Source organism: Vanessa cardui, chromosome 3 (genome assembly GCF_905220365.1).
Source record: "Vanessa cardui chromosome 3, ilVanCard2.1, whole genome shotgun sequence".
In the NCBI taxonomy this organism is placed as follows: Eukaryota; Metazoa; Arthropoda; class Insecta; order Lepidoptera; family Nymphalidae; genus Vanessa; species Vanessa cardui.
In genome coordinates this window covers 2,388,286-2,406,100 of record NC_061125.1, presented here as the reverse complement: position 1 = coordinate 2,406,100, position 17,815 = coordinate 2,388,286, and the positions used below count along the sequence as shown (strand labels likewise).

The window sequence follows — 17,815 nt, the reverse complement described above, 5'->3', positions numbered from 1 at the left end:
AGAATTACAAAAAATAACAATTTATGGATAAGAACAATTAGCTAATAACAAGTAATTTGACTTAATTTGTTATTAGTTTAATTATTGTAAATAAGTAGCTTAAGCTTATTATGAGTTAATGCTCAATGTTTATTTGTCTTTTCTGTTACATACAAATCCTAATAGATGTTTATCAGTTAATCCAAGATTCGCTTAATAGTTTACTTGTATACCCTTAAGTAAATAATTTAATAAACCCATACCATACAATTATATTAACTGATAAAGTAAAACAGATGAAGTATGAACAGTGAGAACATCGTACAATTCATTCATGTGTGAAGCAACGCACACAATAATTGGTTGCTTTTTGCGCTTAACTAAAGCGCTGACATCGCTTCATTACTAGTTGAGTTTTCAATTCCATTTCAAACTCAATGACAAAGACGCATCCATATACAGAAGTGCAGTGATAGCATAATATTTTTAGATGTAGAATATAAGTGTCATCTGCTTATTTATTTTCAAAATCGTGCACGTAACAGGTAAATGTTGTTATTTATTTAATAGATTTTTTAGCTTAATATGTTCCTCTTGTAATACTTAAACGCTCGTTTGTAGGTTAGAGTAGTGCGATTTAATATGCAGAACAACCCCCAGGAGCTTTCATGGCAGGCGATTCAGGCTATTGTTGGGGTTAAACTTCCACCAAATGTGTTGCGTTTCGATGATATCGGATTCCATTTAGTGAATAATTCCGTTTCGAGTGCTGAAGATTCAGATTCAGATGTAGAAATAGTAGAAAATGGCTGGGAATCAGACAACAACGTATCCTCTAAACCAGAGCATTCAGATAACGAAAAGACGACATCGGACCGCGACCAAAGCGTATCGCCCGTTTTACGACTCGTAGAGCCAGACAATAATAATTCAGGTAAAGAAATATTAGATTATAGAAATTTCGTAGTTAAAATGGATACCAAAGACATAACAGATAATGATAACGATCAAGTGCCTCAAATTAATAACGACGATGCTGATAGCTCAAATGGCAATGTAATGTCAATAGAAAATTATCTGGAGGTAACTCTATCAACCGATTCAGAGGCTAGTCATATATGTAGCCAGTGTAACCAAATGTTTCCCAGTGAGCAGCAGTTGTCTTCACATCAGTGTAGTGCTAAACCCACCGAAGAAAAGAAATATCCTTGTCATGTTTGTGCGGAGAAATTTCCAAGCTACTGGGAATTAAGAAAACATATAAACAGCCATTTCCCTGGTATGTTAGATTCGAAATCCAGTTTTTGTCATCTCTGTCAGAATGATTATACCAAAACAGGATTTATGAATCACTTGAGGAAACACACTGGAGAACGTCCCTTTGTTTGTGAACTCTGCCACAAAGCATTCTCGCAGTCGAGTTCGTTGTCAATACATATGAAGTTCCATCTGAATGTTCGTAAACACGCTTGCACTGTTTGTGAGAAAAAATTTGTAACTAAGAGTGAACTGTCCCGTCACATGACTGTGCACACCAAGCAAAAGTCATATTATTGTGGTGTTTGTGACAAAGCCTTCACTCGATCTGATAATATGAAGAAACACGAGAAGACACATGGATAAAACCAGGCATAGTCTGAGCTGTGTAAAGCGTCACAAACATTGCTAATATAGAAAGTGTTATTACTTTATCTCGAGTTGTTGAGGAATGTTTGTGAAACGTTTTGCACAAATACTTTTTTCCAATTCTCTATTTGCCAAAAATTTTAGTCATATGATTGTTAAATAAAATTATGCATTGTTTTATACCAAATTGAAAAAATTCACATTCTAGTTCATAACTTAGTCATATAGGTGTGTTATTGTGAGTGTCTCCGCTCTTGGTGTGCTGTTGTAGTTGCTTTTGAATAAGGTTTTATATATGCAATTATAAATGCATGTTCGGGATTCTATAGGATATAAAATATATGCCTTCTTAGGTGCTTTAATACAGTGTCACATATCTTGATCCAAAGTTGCCTTTTTAGATATGACAAAGTGATATTTTAAAATGTGGATATAGGTCATGTCCAATAATTTTATGATAACTACATACATAGTGTTTGTATAAGATAAAATGAACTAATACTTTAAATTTGAGGCCTTTTACATACTCTGAATTTGTCACAAAACTATTAATAATTGTTCCTGCTTCATTCTAAGAGCTTTAAACAAATATATATTTTTGTAACCCTTTACTATAACGGTATTTTATACCATATGTAAAGTGTATCTTTGCCAAATTTTAGATAAGTATTTGAAGTGATTTTTATTAAACTGTGTTGTAACCAAAGCAATATTGTCTAATGTGCCTATTCTAATTTATTTAAGTAATAAATATCAAACCAAATATTCTTTAGATATTATAAAGTTCATGGGAAAAATATAAGAAATATACCAAATTTGTATTTATAGTATTTCATATTCATTTTTGTATATGATTCTAATGAGGCATTATTGAAATAAAATTCCTGTTATTTTGGTCTCAGTTTCATAATTTAGTTAAGCCATTGTGAACAATTAGAATTATAATAGATAAGTATATTGTATTTTTAGCTTAATTGAAAAATTATTGGAACAAACATCACAAATGTTAAACAGTGAAGATATATTTAACGAAGTAAGGTGTTTATCTTTCTATAAGAGATGACTAAGTCAGATATATTTAAATATATTTGTTTTCTGTACGGAATAGTCGACTTTGTAACTTTTAATTAATTCCAAAGATATAATTGGCTAATGAACCAAAGCTATTTAATTTTTCAATTGTGCCACTCTACTATTTTTTACTGATTGTCAATAGCATATAAAATAATTATTGACATTTTTTTTTATATTTAGATTAAGGCAATAATTACATTTTAATATATTTATTGTATTTAATAATTAGAGTTTTAGATGCATGAATAGTTCATAGAGTTAAGGATTTAGATTGAGCCAAATAAAATACACAAAAATCTACAAGACTGACAATAATATTCAGAGTAGATATTAACTTGTGCACAAATGTATCATTATTTATTGACGCCTAACAGCAATTATTAAATATTTATCTAAAATGCACCTTGTTATAACTCATCATGACAATTAGACTAAGATCAGTTTTATGGATTATGAACTGTTTTATAGGAAATGTAATAATTGTCGATTTTATTAAAGAGTTGTTTGTTGCAAATCATGTTTTATTTATTATCTAAATTAAATAGGTCATTTTCCCTTTGTTCTAGGTTACGCTAGCGATGTCGGCAAGGTTACGTAATCTTAATCCGTTTGAGTTACATAAGTATCTAGTTAATGTTTATTGTTTGAATGCCAAGGGTTCCTCTGCGTTACTGAAACGGGACACCTCGAGAGATAGAACTGACCTTGACGTTATAAGGGAAAATCACAAGTTTCTCTGGGAGGACGACGAGGTTGCGGATACGTGGGAAAAGCAACTGGCAAAAAAATATTACGATAAGCTTTTTAAAGAATACTGTATATGCGATCTGAGCAGATACAAAGAGAACAAAGTAAGTTGTATATTTAATTGGCGCATACAAGTTTTAGCCGTAACTGTTAAACCGTTGCAGTGAAATATTGTATCAGTTGTATTTGTATAAGCTAACGGTTTTAAAGGCAACATTGATGATAATTTATGTGCATTACTCTCCCCTAAGTATTAAGGATGAGATGGGGACGATCCCCTGTGGAACTCAATTGCCTTTTTTTGCCCCAGAGACCTTCCTTTGTGTTATGTATCGGGGAGCAAACAATAGCCATAGTGCCTTTTCGTAGGCTAAATATAGCGCGGCATGGCATTCTCCCGCGCCGGTGCACGGTAGCGAACATCTGCTCGCCACTCCTTGTTTCCCAAATGCATGAATGATACAGATTTTTTTAAATCGGTTGATTTATTTCGGTCTATTTTAAGTTTTCTTGGTTACAAATGTTTTTGTTTTAATAAGTAAATCATATGGAAAAATATAATAAATTTTCTATGAATCTGTCTATTTTTACATTTCAATCTTGAGTATTTAAGATTAATTTATCGGACGGTTATCTATAAATGTACAAGCTCATGCATGTTTTGATATACATTGTAAGTTCCACGAAATTTTGGATCGTAATCTTCTAAATAAGTAGGCAGTATAACACAAATCGCTTCGCGTTGGTCCGTTTATTTTGTTTATAGTTTTTTACATATTCAAATTTAAGTAATAATAGTAGCAATGTTTTTAGCTATTATTATCTACTTCTAGGGCGTTAACAATACTTACAGTAAATGTATATACGACGAATGTAATTACGTATCTGAAGCAGGCGCCAGGCTGCGAATATGATGAAACGATGACAAAATATATTTAAAAAAAAAAAATTAGTTCGATATATTTGCCATGCAATATTAATCCTTAATAGACTGTATTCTATTCATTTGTACCGATTTCGGTTCAAATGAATAAAATTATCAAATTTGATGAAGTTATTAAAACGTATTATAAATTAAATTTATTATTAAAATATTTTACATTTTATCATTTAATTATCTATTAAAGTATATGTATAGGCTTTAAAAGTATGTAATAAATATTTAATCTATAAAGGTAGCGCTAAGATGGCGCGTTGAGAGAGAGGTGGTGTTGGGAAAAGGACAATTTCAGTGTGGCGAAAAAACGTGTCACAACGATCGAGATCTAAAATCTTGGGAAGTTAATTTCGCATATTTAGAAGACAATGAGAAGAAGAATGCTCTTGTAAAATTGCGTAAGTAATCTTTTATAATTAAAATAAAATAGTAATTATAATTATCATTCGTTTTTAGAGTCATCGACTATGACAGACTAATATTATAAATGCGAAAGTAACCCTATCTCGATTTCCCACCAAAAATACTGGACCGGTTTCAAATAAATGTGGTACACAAATAGTCTAAAGCCTGAGAAAAGACATGGCTATTTTTTTAATTGAAAAAAAAATATATATATATATTGTAAAGAAAGAGGTCTTATATCAATGTAATATTTTAAGTTAATTTTTAAATAAATTATTATATTTTCTACTCGAGCAAAGCTGCTAGTAAAAATATAAGCCAGTATTTAGCACGTAGATCCTATATTGACTTTAGTGTTGCCCAAATGCATGAACAAGACGGGACTTAGCCAGTCTTGGTCTTAGTCTTGCGCCAATACACCTGGTCTTGGTCTTGGTCTTGGTCTCGCACTCCCAGTCTTGGTCTTGGTCTTGGTCTTGCAGCAAGAGTCTTGCAAGTCTTGCAATTATCTATTAGTCTATGTATTACTATTTATTAAAGTTTATTTTAAATCTTAGAAAAACGTATTAGAATTGGAACACTGTGAGCATGAATTAACATAGCCATAGTAAAGATCAAGCAGATTAATAAATTACTGAAGATTTGATAAGAAATTTGAAAAATCAACTGACCTATACGTCGTTTAAAAACTTAAGAAATATAATGACAGAATGTACAATAATAGTACCTAAGTAATAATTTTAAAACAATATAATCAATATTATAATATATACTTACTAGAATAAATTATTATGACATCTTCTACCTTCCCTAACCATTTTATCGTAATCATAATAATACTTGCGTGATCATTATAAGTCGAGATAGGCCCAGTGGTTAGAACGCGTGCATCTTAACCGATTATTGCCGGTTCAAACCCAGGCAAGCACCGCTGATTCATGTGCTTATTTTGTCTTTATAATTCATCTCGGCGGCTATAAAATAGTGTCAAATGTTGTGATTTCGGCGCGGCGGCAACGATTGTTGTATATAATTTCAAAAGAAGCCGCCGGCGCGTGTATCATAACCATGTACTTCCGAAAAACGTCAAATTTCTTTGAGAAATAAGTACAAAACCTTTGATGCCGCATTATCAAAGTGCCGATGATTAAAACATAACTATGATTGAATGATGAATGATTGAAAAATATCCATTAAAATCAAACTGAGTGCATGCACTCAGTTTGATTTTAATGGATATTTTTTTATTCGCTATGTAGGTATGTTTATTGTATTAGTCGTAATGCGCATAGGTCCAATTTTTCATATTTTTTAATACAGTTTTTTGCGTCTCATAGAATTCCTAAGCGTACCTATACACCGAACTGTTACACCTAACTACTCCGTGAAATAGCGCTAAGTCCTAGCTGCAAGACGTAAGAGTCTTGCAGGCTATGTCTTGTTCTTGCTCAAGTCTTGCACGGTCAGTCTTGGTCTTGGTCTTGCAAAAAATATGCGGTCTTGTTCTTGGTCTTGGTCTTGCAAAAACGCAAGAACAAGACCAAGACCGCAAGACCAAGACTGAATTTGGGCAACACTAATTGACTTGTACGGTGTGTTCAGAGATATAGATTAGAACCATATTGTTATATTATTAGTTATTTAACGTGCTCTTCAAATTTTGACAAGAACAAGTTGGATAAGCGTATAGCTTATTTATTTCACCAAACGACTAATTAAAACGTACAGTTTTCAGTGATGCGGGAGATTCGTTGCCATTGAACTCGTACATTTACACTAAAATAAGTTATAAACATTTCTTTAATCGAAAAATAAATCTTTATCATATAATAAATAATTATAAAAATATTTAAAGGACACATAAACATTTTAAGTTTTCAACAAATAAAAAATACAAATAGAAGCATAGGTCGACTAAAATCAACATCCCTCTAAATGGTCTAAGAGTAAATGTAGCTGTCTATCCGTTACAAACATGATTTCTTGCTCTACACTAGTTGAACTATTAAAACGAATTAAGCAAATTTAAAATTCCGGGCTTAAACTATGCGACCTACAGTTAAGATTGTCGTGTTCTATTCACTAACAGGCTTGGCTCTATTCAAATAATCTATTCATTCTATGCATGTAAATTTGTAACCCCAGGGACTTAAAATGTCTGCCCCCGTGAGTCTTATTAACAAAGAAAAGTAATGTTAGACTTGTTTTAACCTGAGTTAAATTTTAAAAGTTAGGACATGTCTGTAAATATCGCATAATTATATATATAGATAATTCCACTGCGGTTTAAAAGGATACACATATGACATGCAGGTTTCCTCACGAGATTTTCCTTCACCGCAGACTACAAGATGAATTATGAATAATAATTAAACCCGCAATTGATTGCTATAATTTTGTGTTGTAGGTCTCTGTCCAGAATGTTCAAATAAATTAAATTACAAATCTAAGAAACGAGAAATAAAAAGAATTAAAAAGAGCCAAAAGAAAAAGAGAAAGCGAACGGATAAGTGCGAAGATGACAGTGGAAATGAAGAAGATGAAACAGTACCGTCGGAATCCGTGGTAGAGGAACCATCTACTTCCGCACAGGCGGCAGAGAAGATTGATGATATTGAAGAGTCGTTATGGAAAAAAGGTAACAAAGGCAGTAGGAAATTCATAAACAATCTCCTTACTAAAATGTGTTTCTTTCACCTTCTTTCAAATGTCAAATTAGTGATGACAGAAAGAGATAGAAAAGTAACTATTGGCAGTTTTATACTTCGACACTGAACGACCAATCCCTATCAATATTAGAACAAATTTTTGTATTCAGGTTATTTGTATTCTACCTCGTCGTAAGATGTCGCTACTGGATATCGACTTATGTGCTTTTTATCCGACTGACTCTCTTTCACCGTCATGACAATATTACTATAGTACATTATAGTTGTTAAATGTGTATCCCATATGGAAACTTGTAGAACACAAAACTATCATCTCAAATAAAAGCGAATTAATATTTTTATGTTAAACTAGCTAGTAGGACGAGGGTTTACATAAAACGTCTTTATTGGTCGGCATTTTTTTGTTTACATAAAACGTCTTTATTGGTCGGCATTCCGACAACTACAACACTTTTCAACCTTCAATTTTAGCCAATTTACACAATCTAAGAGCTGAGATGGCCGAGTGGTTAGAACGCATGCATCTTAACCGATGATTGCGGGTTCAAACCCAGGCAAGCACCACTATGTATATGAGCTTAATTTGTGTTTATAATCTCTCTCATCTCGTGCTCGGCGGTGAAGGAAAACATCGTGAGGAAACCTGCATGTGTCTAATTTAATCGAAATTCTAACACATGTGCATTCCACCAACCCGCATTGGAACAGCGTGGTGGAATATGTTCCAAACCCTCTCCTAAATGGAAGAGGAGGCCTTATCTCAGCAGTGGGAAATGTACAGGCTGTTACTTTACTTTTTTACTTTTACAATCTATTTTATTAAACAGCTTAGGTTAGGTTTAATTGTAAAAGTCGTATAAATGTACGTTGGGTTGTTTTTTGGGTTTATCACGTACAGATGTGACGGGAAGACTTTATATAACTATATTATTTATTTATATTTTTGACATATTTATTAATCTATACAATTTTTTTATTGTAAATTTAATATTTTTTATCCTCCTGCCACAGAAATAAATTGAGATTATATCTCAGGCACGCCGCTTCCTAACCTATAAAATACTTAATGTTACAAGAAGAGGGTCGAGCGTTACATTTATAAATCTTCGTAGTGTTTCCACGGTTCTAAATCGTGCCTTTGGCTTTTATTAAAAAAAAAAATACATCATGTTCTGTGTATCGAATTTCAGGTATTCAAGAAGTTGAGGAAAAAACGAGGGAGGAAGAATTTGAAGATTACTTGACTGATCTGCTGCTGTGAGACACCGCTGGACCTAAATGTTGAATAAATATAACATACTACTTATGGATTAAGATTAAAAAGATTTTTTTGTTAAATTTTTATTTTATTTCATGGCTACATTCCTTTATGTGATTGCGTAAAAAATCATAAAAAAATGTCTACATTATCAAATACATTTCCAATGATTTAAACAATACAAAAACATACATACATTTGATTCGTATACAGTACTCTGTACCTACAGTCCGTTTTACGAGTCGAACTCTTAGCGAACAAAATACTCGCACCCCATTGGTCAATTTGGTTTCGCGCATGAAGGTCACATGAATTGACCAATGAGCGCGCAGGAGCAATTTTCTTTGGTAGTTCGTTTCATGAAACGGACTTAATATTCCTATATATATAATATAACTAAATAATTTCAATACATATAAAACTACCTAATTCTTTTTTGAACTAATTATAATTGATATAATTAAAACATTTTCTAATTACTTTTAAATGATTTTACTTCTCTGGATTGAAATGAACGTCGACTAAATCGACTTATTTAAATTATAAACATTTCAATTTATAACAAAAATAATGATTGTTTACGTTAATTATAAATATGGATATAAAAACAAAGCAATATTAATCTACGCAAGATCCACTGAAACTGTTGACAATTTCCGTGTTAGCAACTTTTTGCATGTTTTCAGAAAATTATTCACTATCACAACAATATTTGTTGATATCTTAGATTTTTTAGATAAATTTATCACCAACGCGCGTTGACAACACAAAAGTTTCCAATTTATCTTTAATGGAAACGCAGCCTTACAATCACAACTATATCACGTTTTTGATCAGCCTCAAATAGATGTTCTAACTTGCTTTATATAATAATATTTTTCAATTATTTTAACCATCATATAAAAACAATTGCTTTTTTGTAATTATTATATTCAAATTCATTTTTACTCTATACTATACTACATATACATATACTAGACTAGAGGTATTGTTTTGAATCTCGTATTTTCTGTATTCCTTTCTATTTTAACTGTCAAATTTTAAAGAAAGAAAATGTAAATTATTTGATTTAAGAATTTAAATATTTTTGCTTATTAAAATTTGAGCTATGGCAACATTAAGGTTTGCTGTGGTATTTAAAATATTTTAAACTATAGTAACACTTTGGATAGAAAACAAAATAAACCGTGTTCAAAAACTTAATACAAAAATATAATTAGTGTGATATTTATGCAATAATGATTTTTGTTTTAATTAAACTCTACTTTTAGAATGAGTCTTCAGCTAAGATCTTTTCTAATACACGACTTAAAGATCGATTCATGTCTAAAGCAATTAGCGTTGAGTGCGATAAATGAATATTATACAAATATTGTTCTACATTATTCATCATGGTTGTCTAGGAAGCGTTTAAATCGCAGAGAAATACGCATTGGCATACATAAAAATTAGTTTATAACCGTACATAATAAATTAAGTTAATAACAGTACATTTCAGCCGATGTCAAGTCTGCTCGTTGTGCGAAATGGCGCCATATCTGACGTATTCACGTTATTCACAGATAATGTATAGTACGACACAACTTAGATGTCGCATCGGCAAAATTCGTAAAACCGATCACATCCGAATTGAGTACGCCATCCCAAATTATCAATATTTATTTCTCATGCGAATATGATCTTTGCACAAGCGTAATAACTTGAAATATCATATGACCTAATATATTCATCAATTTGACGCGTCGATTTACATGCACTTGCTTTCTCTGACGCGTGAATCTATAGCGACGAATAGCGTCGAATGGCGCGATAGGGAGCTATTTCTATTGGTTGTGTAAATCGGCAGTAATCGGTTTTATTTTCATTCCATTGCATTTTCCAATGCTACATCTTATTTATGTCTTACTATATGTAATTATATTTTTAATCTGTGGCTGCAAATATCTATAGACATGATTCGAGCTATACTTGTATAAAAGCTACAAAAACAAAAAAGAAATGTATCAATAATAAATTCAACTTCAACAATAATAGCTTTATTAAAACCAGCGATCGAATTAATTTCTACATTTCAAATACATAATTTGTTAGAACCATCTTCGTAACATTATAAGAACAATTAATTGACCATACATACAGATCGTGTTATAATATACAGATATACAGTCTGATGAAACCTGAAAAGAGAAAAATATATTACTATCTTATAATAAAATACATTTTTTTAAATAAAATTTGTGGGCTGGCAAATGATGGCATTATGGTAAGTGGAAATATTAACAATCCTTAACATAGCCAATGTACAAATAACCTTGGGAACTGAGATGTTAGTCCCTTGTGCCTGTAGTTACCCTGGTTCACTCACATTTTAAACCAGATCACAACAAATTTATTGCTTGTTTAGCGGTGTTTACCCAGACAAGTTTGCACGAAGTCTTACAAGTAATAAACATGTGAGACATTTATTTATGAATTTTTGTAAAAAAGGAGAGCAAACTTATTTTTTGTACGCTAATACCTCTATATCAAATTTATTTACTTAGGTCTGAATATTGTATGCTTTTTTTCATACGAGAGACAAAGAACAAATATTGATATATGAATGTGAATTGAATTATGTATTTTTAATATTTATACATCGTAATTAATGTCACGAAAATAAGCAATTCTTGTAACATATACTTCTCGGCAGTTCCATTACTTGAACTTGGCTTAGCACGCTACCGCGTGTCTAGATGATTAGTCGATAATTTGAGTACGTGTTCATATACGTTACGTACGTTCATGACGACCTCCATGGTCGAGTGGTGTGTACACCGGTTTTCATGGGTACGCTACTCTGAGGTCCCGGGTTCGATTCCCGGCCGAGTCGATGTAGATTACCATTAGTTTTCTATGTTGTCTTGGGTCTGGGTGTTTGTGGTACCGTCGTTACTTCTGATCTCCATAACACAAGTGCTTCAGCTACTTACATTGTGATCAGAGTAATGTATGTGATGTTGTCTCTTATATTATCTTATTATTATTATATAAAGTGCGTACATTTGGAAAGACTGTGGGGGGGGGGGGGGCGTACCTGCGCTAAAGTTCATTTGGAAAGTCTGTGGGGGGGGGGGGGCAAAGGCGTACCTGCGCTAAAGTACATTTGGAAAGTCTGTGGGGGGGGGGGGGGCTGTTGGTACCTGCGCTCTACTTGTGTTTGAGGTCATCGTCATCGGAACAGTCCTCGTCGTGCGTGTGCGTGAGGCGCTGAGGCGTCTCGGGCCGCACGTGCGGCACGGAGCGCTCGCCCTGCGGACCGCTTGGACATTACTCATTTATACCGTGTGTGAAATTCCTAGGCCGACAGCAAATGCTGAGTGATTTCCCTTTTTGTGGCATCGTACTGCTATGTAGGCAGCATTTTGTTTTTATTTATTTATGCCTCTTTTTAAAATCTTTCTTAGATATTATTTAATTGTATTGTTATTTTAAAATTTTGTTTTTTTTTTTTTTTTGTTGTATTGTTTATGTCACTGATGTATCAAAACGATGCTTACAAATAAAAATTCTTTCTTTCTTTATTTTTTATACCAGGGATGTCGTGGAGCTCCGTACCCGTAATCGAAACTAGCCGAAATACTTCCGTAAACGCCTCCGAAACCAATACAATATTATCCATATAATCGTATCCATGACGAAACCAGCCATATATACCCATTACGTCTCTGATTTTTACGTAAAACTAGGACAAGAGAACTCCTCTAAACTAGTTCGCTTGTAATGTGTCTATTGCAGCCGATGACGCAATATTAATTAATATTCATTGTTTTAGAAGAAAGGTACTATGTACTCGATAATATGTTGAATTAATAAATAAAGAGAGTAGAGATGGCCCAGTGGTTAGAACGCGTGCATCTTGACGATGATTGCGGGTTCAAACCCAGGCACCCACCGCTGTTTCATGTGCTTAATTTGTCTTTATAATTCATCTCGTGCTCAGCGGTGAAGAAAAACATCGCGATCAAACCTGCATGTGACAAATATCATAGAAATTCTACCACATGTGTATTCCACCCGCATTGGAACAGCATGGTGGAATATGTTCCAAACCTTCTCCTCAAAGGGAGAGGAGGCCTTTAGCCCAGCAGTGGGAAGGCGCTGACTCCGCGTTACCTTAAGGTCGGCGTCGGGCACGGCGACGGTGTCATCGGACGACATCTCTGCCACGCACGCCGCGCTCAGTGCGCGCTCCGTGAAGGCGCGCTGCGTGCTCGAGTGTCGCGACCTGTGACCGACGCACTCATACACATACACACTACATCCAATAGCTCATACTTATATGCTTTTAAATAAAACTAATTATAACGGATGAATCGCGTATATTAATTATTTTTAAACATCCCGACGTTTCGAGCACTTTGCAGTGTTCGTGGTCACGGGTAAACTATGTCTACCCGTGACCACGAAGTCTATTTGACTATTATAGACTATGTCTACCCGTGACCACGAACACTGCAAAGTGCTCGAAACGTCGGGATGTTTAAAAATAATTAATATACGCGATTCATCCGTTATAATTAGTTTTATTTAAATGTGTAATAACCGCGAAAAATTTAAGACAACATTACTTATATGCTGTCAACCTGACTGACTTCGGCGAGAGTGTGCAGTGGACTCTTTATGATGCGATGAATCCAACTCAATCGGAAGGAGTTCAATCACAGGACCAACACACATTTCCAACTTCCAGACTACGGGTTGTTTCTTAGAATATTTTTTTTTTTTTTTTATAAATAAATTATACATTAATTGCAAAACTTGATCTAAATCAACACACAACATCCAACTTCCAGACTAAGAGCTGTTTCTTAGAATTTTTTTTTTTATATAAATAAATTATACAGTAATTGCAAAACTTGATCTAAATGTACAATTGGCGGATTTATCGCTAATCAGCGATCTCTGTCAGGCAACCATGTTACGTAGGACATAGTTATCAGTAATTAAACGTTTCAGGTGTACATATATAAGAGAAAAACATACTTATACGAAATTAAATATATACATAGTAAACATATATACACTACATTCAATATATAATAATCTATATGTATAATTTATACTACAGTTTAAATATGACTATAAGTAACATGAAATAATAAAATCGAAAAAATCTTTCGACGGAAAAACCCAATAAATTTTATCAGCCCGACCTGGGGGTTTGGACCCTGACCCTCGGGATCTGTGACCTCATATCGAGCCAATAGACCAACGAGACAGTCAGTTGCTATAAAGCCAGTGTATAGACTAAACACTAACTGTAACTTTTTCTGTTTTATGTGTAATTTATCCTTACTACGGTTCTCTCTTTTTTTAACTTTATTACTCTTTAGCTTCTTTCTCACTTAAATGTATATGCATGTGGTGTTTGTCTACACAAAGTTACAAATTGTTAATATTTACGTAGCTTTATTATAATTGTAACGTATCAACCCATTTGATTTGTAACTTGACGAACCTTAAATAAATAAACTGTAATAGACATAGGATCCTTAGACTCGGAGGGGGGGGGGGGTGGTACTGACCGGTCGATGGTGGGCGTGTCGACGGTGAAGCGTTGCTCGTGCGCGACGGTCGACTCGTGCGGCATGAGCATGGCGGGCGCTCGGAACATGTAGCAGAATGGGTAGTACATCAGGTTGAGGAACGACGCCGCGTAAAGGTCCGCGTACCTCACAACCTGCAACCGTTGGATGCTCAAGTCAGAACAGACTCGGAGCCGAGTGGACCCAGTGGTTAGAACGCGTGCGTCTTAACTGCTGCCTACGGGTTCAAACCTAGACAAGCACCACTGAATTTTCATGTGCTTAATTCTATTCTTGCTCGTCGGTGAAGGAAAACATCGTGAGAAAACCTGCAAGTGTCAATTTCATAAAAAATCTGCCACATTTGTATTTCACCAACTCGCATTGGAACAGCGTAGTGGAATATGTTCCAAACTTTCTCGTCAAAGGGAGAAGATGCCTTAGTCCAGCAATGGGGAATCTACAGGCTGTTGTTGTGTACTTGGGACTTGGAGACCAACGAGGCAGTTAGTCTGGCAACATTACCTGCGAGGAGAAGAATGTCTGCCGCGATCCAGAACGGAACAGCGACCCGAGCATTCCGTAGGCGAGGTCCATCTTGTGCGTCACGTCGCGTATCGCGTTCCGGAGCTTCGATATGTCGGGTTTCTCCTTCGTGCTCGAGTCCAGATCTCTGCGGACAGAGCGAACGAAGGGTTAATACAATTATCTATACATATAATGAAACTGGAGTGTCTGTTTGTAATACTAAAACAGCCCTTTTTTAACTCAATGCATATGTTTATACATTTATACACGGTACATATACCAAAATAACATTTTTTACAATTTTTGTAGATCTGTCGTGTCTGTCTGTTTGTTTCGGCTAATATTTAGAACAGCTCGATTTTGACGGGACTTTCACTGGCAGATAACTTGTATAATAGGGAATAACTAAGGAAACAATATTTTTTTTTATTAAATTCAAACGCGTACAACTGGGCATGGCCAGTCACTTATATAATTAATCTGTCTTAATATTATAAATATTAAGTATCTTTCTCTGTCTGTCTGAAATTTAGTATGAAGCAAACTTGAACTACATGAAAGGACATAAACTACTTTTTTTCCTAGACTACTAGTGAATAATATTATAAATACAATATAATGAACTTTATTGTTAAGATCTTAGAATTAAAACAAGAGAAATTTTATTCAAGATACGATAATTTGACAATTAAAAACGGAAAACAAATATATTTAAACAACAATGACTGCAATCGTGTTCCATATAAATATACCAGTCAGCATCGAAGTCGGGTTTCAAATCCTAATACAGATTTAATGGTACAAATTGTGGTTGTAACTTATGTTAATAACGTATATAATCTATTTCCAAATAAAACGTATATTTTTACACATAATCCGGTACGGGTCGTTAGCAAATATAAATGAAGTAAATAAAGTCAGCTGTGTAAACAAGATGGCCGTCAAAACATCAAATGAAATTAAGTGCGTTTCGTTTTACGCACAATTTTATATAAATCTCGAAAATCCCGGAATCATTACATTCAATCCCGAAAGATTTACTTTTTTACGTATCCTATCTACACATAATTCATCAGTTATTTGATCACCACACAGTAATGTGTTAGGTTGAGTTTGAAGGGTGAGTCATGAAGGGTAATTTGTGGTGTAAATAAAGCCAGTGGGTAAATCTAGACTACTGGATATTTATAAACGATCGTTTTCAGGTCATTTTCGACTGATTCTGACAATTTAGATTTCTCATCGTTTTGTAGCTTTATCAACATGTTTTAAATAGTGAGTTCTATAACCGACTTTTTTCTGCTATGATTTGAGCGATTTTTATGTAAATTAATAAATTGTAAATTAAGCAGCAGAAGTGTTGCTGCTTTATTTTCTATTGCTTCCTTTATTGTTATGTACCGGTTAGAAGGGTGAGTGAGCCAGTGTAACCTACAGCACGAAATAACTTAAGTTCCAATATTTGTGGCGCATTGGAGATGTAAGGAATCATACGGCACCAAACAATTTCATAAATATTATTTTATTTAATTATGTTAATATCCATCATTATATACATAATATATATAATGATGGATTGACAATATATGACATATATTTTGAGAGGAATAGTTTGACCTTTCTGTGGACTATAATTTCTATGAGAACGAAGTCGTTAAATTTGTAAATAAAATATTCTCTCGTCGTCAGTATCATAAAATATGAATTTTACGAGCGTTCTTGATTCGTTAATTGAAGAAAAAGCAATAACTGTTATGGTTTGTAAACTGTAGTAATGTTTCCTTAAATAAATTTTATAATCCTTTTACTATTGTCACTAATCTAAGTGATAAGGTCATTGGTCATGCTTGAGTGCATAGGGGACATACATATGTATATATTTATTTTTATTTTCTTTATGGTATAGGTTGGCGGACGAGCATTTAGGCCACCTGATGGTAAGTGGTCACCATCACCCCTAGACAATGAAGCTATAAGAAATATTAACTATATCTTACATCGTCAATGTGCCACCAACCTTGGGAACTAAGATGCTATGAGCCAATATAACTACAGGCACAAGGGACACCTTGTGCCTGTAGTTACACTGGCTCACTTACCCTTCAAACAGGAACACCACACAGTGGTCAAGGTAAAAATCGTGATTAAAGCTGCATGTGTCTAATTTCTTCGAAATTCTGTCACATGTGCATTCCAGCAACCCGCATTGGAACAGCGTGGTGGAATATGTTACAAACCATCTCCTTAATGGGAGAGGAGGCCTTATCCCAGCAGTGAGAAATTTACAGGCTGTGACTTTACTTTACTTTTCAACTTTTACAATCAAATTTCCCGTTAAGATTACAATACAAGATTTTGTAGATGATAAAAAAGCGTAGAATTAATACCTGTTGACTTCCACGCAGGATATGTTAATTTTAATAATTGTATTAACTAACATGACTTTGTATTTTTTAAATGTTGAAAAAGAGTAACTACTGAGTTTCTTGCCGGTTCTTCTCGGTAGAATCTACTTTCCGAACCGGTGGTAGCTTCACTTAATTGTTAATTGACGATTCAAAAGTGCCCACTTGAATAAAGATTATTTTGATATTGAATTTGAATAATAACCACACTGGCCGCTATCAACATCCAAGGTTCCATTTAATACACGAGCGCAATTTAATTTCGTCCGCTCACTTGTCAACTCGCGAAATATAAATTACATTTTACGTCAGCGGTATTCTATTCATGGAATGAAATTGATGTAATGCGATTCGAATTCGGAGCCGCGTGGGCGATAAGAAAGGATAGCAGGACTTAGAAACACATTTGTTTCGACCGTCTGACTGTATGTACAGTCGGAGGAAGAAAAGGTTCGTCAATTAAGATCTATTTTCGTGCGCTCAGTATAAGCGATAATCTTCTTTACTGATTAAGAATGACATATTGTGTCGCAACGATTTGATGTTTAGATTCAAAAGGCACTAAGAGTTTCAACTTGATAAAGGAATTAATTTGGAAACTGACGAAGGTTTTCTTACTC

The 17,815-nt window shown here is 34.0% G+C and overlaps 2 protein-coding genes across 9 annotated transcripts in view; one reads left to right on the top strand and one right to left on the bottom strand.

Moving 5' to 3' along the window:
* The first annotated feature begins 296 nt into the window (after positions 1-296).
* On the top strand, positions 297-8,973 carry LOC124543581 (protein FRA10AC1 homolog). 2 transcript variants are annotated; one of them, XM_047121825.1, is made up of 5 exons: positions 297-524; positions 3,246-3,530; positions 4,602-4,761; positions 7,176-7,406; positions 8,628-8,973. In XM_047121825.1, the coding sequence occupies exons 2-5, from the start codon at positions 3,258-3,260 to the stop codon at positions 8,696-8,698; spliced, it is 735 nt and encodes a 244-aa protein (XP_046977781.1). In that variant the 5' UTR covers positions 297-524; positions 3,246-3,257; the 3' UTR covers positions 8,699-8,973. The 2 variants fall into 2 exon arrangements, with proteins under 2 accessions (XP_046977781.1, XP_046977780.1); XM_047121824.1 differs by lacking the exons at positions 3,246-3,530; positions 4,602-4,761; positions 7,176-7,406; positions 8,628-8,973 and adding an exon at positions 601-3,193 and having other exon boundaries at positions 302-524.
* A 1,742-nt stretch (positions 8,974-10,715) lies between these two features.
* Positions 10,716-17,815, bottom strand: part of LOC124543496 (cytosolic purine 5'-nucleotidase) — a 57,187-nt gene continuing 50,087 nt past the window's right edge. For all 7 annotated transcript variants that reach the window (XM_047121714.1, XM_047121713.1, XM_047121718.1 and 4 more), the window contains 5 exons: positions 14,788-14,935; positions 14,263-14,417; positions 12,851-12,962; positions 11,878-11,986; positions 10,716-10,872 (listed from right to left, as the gene is read on the bottom strand). In XM_047121714.1, coding sequence (XP_046977670.1) covers positions 11,885-11,986; positions 12,851-12,962; positions 14,263-14,417; positions 14,788-14,935 — 517 coding nt within the window. In that variant the 3' untranslated portion in view covers positions 10,716-10,872; positions 11,878-11,884. The remainder of the gene's footprint in view (positions 10,873-11,877; positions 11,987-12,850; positions 12,963-14,262; positions 14,418-14,787; positions 14,936-17,815) is intronic.

Excerpts from the sequence above, each read along its gene's own strand:
- LOC124543581 (XM_047121824.1), top strand. The coding sequence starts at position 622 with ATGCAGAACAACCCCCAGGAGCTTTCATGGCAGGCGATTCAGGCTATT.